At 41.0% G+C, this 6,000-nt stretch overlaps 1 protein-coding gene across 1 annotated transcript; it reads left to right on the forward strand.

Annotated features, from left to right (window-relative positions):
• phox2a (paired like homeobox 2A) lies at positions 1–5,341 on the forward strand. Its single transcript, XM_056374658.1, has 3 exons — positions 1–578; positions 2,176–2,363; positions 2,582–5,341. Exons 1-3 carry the CDS (start codon positions 356–358, stop codon positions 3,074–3,076), a joined length of 906 nt encoding a protein of 301 aa, XP_056230633.1. The 5' UTR covers positions 1–355; the 3' UTR covers positions 3,077–5,341.
• The last annotated feature ends 659 nt before the right edge of the window (positions 5,342–6,000 follow it).

A 6,000-nucleotide genomic window follows, 5' to 3' on the forward strand; every position in this document is an offset into this window, starting at 1 on the left:
CAGGGAACAGAAGAAGAAGAGACGGACACAGAGAGCAAACCAGGAGAAAGTGAAGGAGTAGAGTGAAACTGTAGAGAGAAAAGAGAAAAAGTCTGGATTATTTACTGTGAAAAACGAAAAACAGCTGCGTGACAGTGACACATAAACCACACAGCTGACAGGAGTTTTGGAGAGACCAACCAACCTACAGTCCTTGGACATACTGGAGAGACAGACCAGCTCTGAACATCTTCGACTAGTTTGAACAACAATCTGCTAAAATAAAACGCAGCGGCAGAAACACCTGAAGACGCTCTGACTCAGAGTTTACCTCCTCTTCGTGTTTGCAGACCGGTGTTTGCACCGGCTGACCTCCATGTATAAGATGGATTACTCCTACCTGAACTCCTATGACTCCTGCATGGCGGCCATGGAAGCGTCGGCCTACGCGGACTTCAGCTCCTGCAGCCAGGCCAGCTCCTTCCAGTACAACCCGATCCGGAGCGGACCCTTCTCCAACCCGGGCTGCACTCCGCTCAGCACGGCCAGCTGCACCCTGGGAGCCCTGCGGGAGCACCAGCCCACGCCTTACTCCTCAGGTAAATGAACCATATATATATCATATATAATCTGAAGGTCTAGGTTATATGATGTGGGAAATCTTGGTCATTAGGTAAATAATTATTTAAAAAAACAAAGAAAGAAAAAATAAGTCGAAACGCAGCTTCTAAAGAAAATATTTAATTGTCAACTCTATCTTTCATAAAAGGTGATCTAACCACACAAATGTAAGGCCTAGATTGTTTTACATTGATTTAATAATAGTCGACTTCATTCCATATTAAGAATTAAATCACTGCAAAAAATAATTTATGGAGACAACTTCATGTTTAATCAGTGTAATGCATTATATATTAATGTTATTATATCTTTTTAATAATGATGTCAAAAGAGGAGATTTTTAAAGGTTAATAAACACTTTAAACAACTCAATCTGCAGTAAGTCAGAAGACTATTATATAGGCTTATACTATACTATTATTACCACTACCACTACTACTACTAATAATAATAATAATAATTATTATAGCCTAATAATAATACTAATAAATATCGCCTCAAAAATGCAAGTTTGACAGCTTGCCGAATGTCACACACCTACACACACACAAACCTGTTGGCCATTCCTAGGCCCACCTAACAAACAAACTGTAACAATCATTGTGTGGGTGGGCAATCATTCTTTATTTTCCTGCAAGCATAATTGCGTCCTATTCTTAAATTTAAGTAAAATTTCCATTTAAATAAAATTTAAGAATAATTAAAATTTTAGATTTTAAAGCTCATTATCCATTTCATTCGGGGGCTTTTCTTGAGGCTGTTCCTTTCTGACTGAGTTTGTGTGGATTTAAACAGGTTTACACGCAACTAAAATAGGCCTACTGTTTTGTATATTGTGACATTTCTATAATTTCTTTTCAAAATAAAACACTGCAATTCTGATTAGGCTGACTAAACTACGACAGAAAATGTAGGCTATATATTTTATAACAAAACATTTTATAAATTCTTTAAATAACAAACTAATTAGGCCTATATTTGAAAGTTATAACTAATTTGAGTAATTGGGATAAATTATTATTTTTTCATGGTGGGCTATTTCAAGGGCCAAAAACACTCTTAACATTTTAAACAAAATAAATGTTTTTAAGTTAAATAAAAATGAAAGAGGTGAAATTCATCCAGATTTGTGTAGCAGCCGTGTGATGCCTGAAAAAAGGCGATACCTCACAATTTCCTTAACTCTGGCCTGTTAGGCCTCCAGCCTGTATCGTACACTCTCACTATGTCACGTTTGGTTTGGCCAAATTTTTTATTCCATTGTCATTTCTGATTGGCTCTGGACACAATACGATCATTTTATCAGGCAATTAATCAAACCCCTAACTATTGTGCAGTTACGTTTGTTGAATGGCAAAAAAAGCTGATTATCGTTTATCGATCTGTGAAAGATTTCCTGCAAATGTCATTTAAAGTTATGTTCTGTTTTAAAAAATCCCAAAAGTTACGGTTCCTGCTGCATTTACGCAAGGCCTCTCTGCGTTTTCATACGGCCTTTGCTCTTTTAAAGTCTCGGTCAATCCTTTATACATTTTGCTTTTCGACCACTAAACAGATCTCATTTTCTTTCCTTAGTTCCTTACAAGTTTTTCTCGGACCCCTCTGGCCTGAACGAGAAGCGGAAGCAGCGGCGCATCAGGACCACCTTCACCAGCTCCCAGTTGAAGGAGCTGGAGCGGGTCTTTGCCGAGACACACTACCCGGATATCTACACCCGAGAGGAGCTGGCTCTGAAGATAGACCTGACCGAGGCCCGGGTACAGGTGAGAGGAACACGCTCTTATTCTTCTGCCTTTTTATGTTTTATTCCTAACATTTTCATTTTGGGAAAGCACACTGTCTGAATCATTGTCAACCTCTGAAAATCAGAGTATGAGATATAATTTATCTGCAATCTCACAGTTTAGGACCGTCTCTCTATATGTATCTATGTATCTATCTTTGATCAAATATTAATTGTACCTCTGTCTGTGTTTAACAGGTGTGGTTTCAGAACAGGCGTGCCAAGTTTCGTAAACAGGAACGTGCAGCCAACGCCAAAGCCAACAACTCTGGTGGCAACACGGGCAGCACCTCGAGCAGCAGCTCTGGAGGGAAGAAGGGCGGAGAGCCGAGATCTTCATCAGATGATGATGAGTCCAAAGAATCCACCTGCAGCCCCACACCTGACAGCACGGCTTCCCTGCCGGGCTCGGCCAATGGAAACTTGGGCAGCCCTGCCAGCCTGAGCCCCAGCCCGGCTCCTGCCAACAGTGGCTATACCAACACATCCAGCTCTCCGATCCTCCAGGGGCTGAAGCCGCCCAGCTGGTCCAGCCTGGGGCCGTCCAACCCAGCCGTGGCTCAGCCTGCTGCCCAGACTCAGGAGATTCTGAAGGCCTGGCAGCCGGCGGACAGTATGACCGGGCCCTTTGCCGGAGTCCTGTCCTCCTTCCACAGAAAACCCAATCCCACCATCAAGACAAACCTGTTCTGAAGCACAGAGGAAGAGAAAAAGAGAAACAGACATTATGTGGTCTACTGGAACAGTGAGGAGTTTCTAGCTTTTGATGAGAGAGTCAGGACTTCCCCATTATAACGCTGAATTCACTGGTGTACTCGGCTGTGGTTCAGTGAGGCCCTCGGTTCTTCTCAAAAAAACTATCCTGTCAAACTGATTCATAACTCAGACAATAAAGTCAAAAGTCTGGTCACCATCTTTCTCCCTAAAATATTATGCAACTGTGCACATTATACCTGCAAAACTCCACCTGCACATGGACAGGTTCCCTCCTGCAATGACTTAAACTTTTCACCCTCATCCTCAAATTAGAGCTGCTCGTACAGTTCGACCAGAAATCACTTCCTCAGATAAAACTAGAAGACAGTGTTGTCACCTCTATTTAATGATGTAAAACTCTTCATGTACAGGTCCTTAAACTGTTACCTGACTAAAACCTTCACAGTGTCAAAAGAACATTTGTGTGTCCAGCCCAATTTCATGTGAAATGTCTTTGACTCATACACACATCTTTTAAACACACTCTCTGCCCTTCTGTCCTGCCTTTCTTGCACACTCACATTCCCACACTCACTGCATTGCAACACGCCCTGTTGAACACTTGGACAGCCACAGCAGCGTGCTATGCTCTGATGAGCATGGGGGTCAGGTACAGGTTTAAAGCAGAAATCTAAACATCACACTCCGGTCTCTGCTGAAGAAACAAAACAAACAAACTTTTACCCTCAAGCACAACTTCCTCTAAGCCCCCTGACACACAGACATCCCACCAGAAGGAACAGGGTCCCCCTAAATCTCTTTGCCGAGCAAAACGGGGCGACCCAAAATCCAATTAGAGCAGCCGGGTCCAGACAAGACACCTCCCCAGTTCAATTCATCCCCTCCTTCTTCTTTACTGTATCAAATCCTGACTCCCCCACTTGCATTCTCATTGTGACCCCTCCCCAAGGCTTTTTGGTCCCATCATGCCTTTCTCTGTCAAACAGTGGGCACTTTGTTAAGACTCAGCAAGGGAAAGAGATGGAGAACTTGTCTCTGTTTTCAGTTCACATTTACTGCAGTTTCCTGCCCTGTTGTACGGGTGGAGAAAGGTGAAGATCTGTAGTTATACACAGGGTGTAGCCTAAAAATCTGTCAGTCTAATTACAATTCAAGTGTAGAGTTGGTATCATTGTACTGCAACTCGTTTCTCATGTCATCACAGACTGAAGAGTTTTTTGATTCTCCTGCTGGATTGATGGGAATGAATGAGTCTGTTCTGCAGGCAGTGCTTCAGTCTGTGAAGCGGACTTACAACTCATCACCCACTCTGACTCCTTCATCACTTTTTCAGCCCAGTTTCATTAGCCCTCCTGCAGCCGACAAATACGGGACAATCTTTCTCAGAAACATGACACAAGCCAGTCTAATGCTGGCAATATACAGAGAAAAAGAGTTTTCTAATATCCTGGTTTTTGTCTACCCTCGTTTTTTTTTTTTTGCAAAAAGGCAAAAAAAAAAGCAGCCGTTTCTACTTTCTTTCACGTTGCAAAGTTGCTTGTGAATTATCTAGATTTCATTTTGTTGCAAATCACTGAAACAACACTGATTTAAGAGCTGTTTTTCTTTTGGGAGGGTTTACTCTAGAAGGGAAAAAAACATGTATTTATTAATATTTTTTATTATATCTGTGAGAAACCCACATATTTCTTTCAACTGCTCCATAAAATTGTGTGACTGTAAATTCTGTAATTAGTAATATAAATATTAGGTAGCCCTTTGTTTATTTCCCTGACGTTGCTTTACAGATTTATTTCATTGCAGAGTATCTGTCTCACAGACCAACATGTCCATGAAAACTATGAATCGACAGATGCTCTAGTGAATGAGAAGTTATAGCACTACTCTGAATATTCTAATAAATCTACATTATGGAAACACTACCTGATGTGTTTAAAGATTTGGTTTCTTGTGTGCGACAAAGTGATGGGAGTGTTGTGTGTCATGTGCAAAGTCACAAAGCTGTTTTCATTAACTCTGAGGTACAGTATGAGCTCCTGAAAACATGGTTAAATAAAAACATGAGTGACTTTCATTTTACCATACACACTCTCTCTTTCCCTTACTGAGGCAGCTCTACAGCTCACAGACCATAACTGTTTCATCCTGACAGCTTTCCCTGCAGACAACAAAAAAAAAGAAGAAAATAAGTGAATTTATAAAATAAGGAAAGACATTAAATTTTAATTGAAAAAAAAAAAATGACATGGGTGAACAACTTACATTAACTTAACACGACCAAAAGAGGAGACTACATGAAGGACAAAGATAAACTGGAGTGTGTCAGAGAAAACAACAGAAATGCTATTTCACTCATGCAGACAAATACAAACACGCACAAACGCACACACACACACGCACAAACGCACACACACGCACAAACGCGCACACACACACACACACACACACACACACACACACACACACCACACACACACACACACACACACACACACACACACACACACACACACACACACACACACACACACACGACTGAGAACACTGAAAGGTCAAAAAGGCTTAAAAAAAAACAAAAAAACAAAGACATAAGATTTAACAGGTCTAAACGGCAGATCCACATTCTCTGCATTATGGTTTTTTGGCTGTTAGAAGATTAGACACACTATACATATAAAACACAGGCAAGTAGTTGCGTCTAAAGGTGTGTGTGAGCAACATAATTCAAGGGTGTACAAATGAAATTGCTACAATAACATCCTTAAAAGATTTCAATTATGCAACAGCACGTTCACTCACAGTTTAGAGTTCTACTTTCGACGTCTTCTCACAGTGAGCTGTTGACATGGCAGAATGATTTTTTAGTTGTGAGCTTAAATGAAGGAGAAATATTTGGTACG

The sequence above is a fragment of the Seriola aureovittata genome, chromosome 4 (assembly GCF_021018895.1).
Source record: "Seriola aureovittata isolate HTS-2021-v1 ecotype China chromosome 4, ASM2101889v1, whole genome shotgun sequence".
Taxonomy (NCBI): Eukaryota; Metazoa; Chordata; class Actinopteri; order Carangiformes; family Carangidae; genus Seriola; species Seriola aureovittata.

What these genes read in the sequence shown, in the direction of transcription:
- phox2a (XM_056374658.1), top strand. Translation starts at nt 356, where the DNA reads ATGTATAAGATGGATTACTCCTACCTGAACTCCTATGACTCCTGCATG. An exon ending in GCCCACGCCTTACTCCTCAG is followed by an intron (nt 579 to 2,175) that starts GTAAATGAACCA and finishes TTCTTTCCTTAG; the next exon opens with TTCCTTACAAGTTTTTCTCG. An exon ending in TGACCGAGGCCCGGGTACAG is followed by an intron (nt 2,364 to 2,581) that starts GTGAGAGGAACA and finishes TGTGTTTAACAG; the next exon opens with GTGTGGTTTCAGAACAGGCG.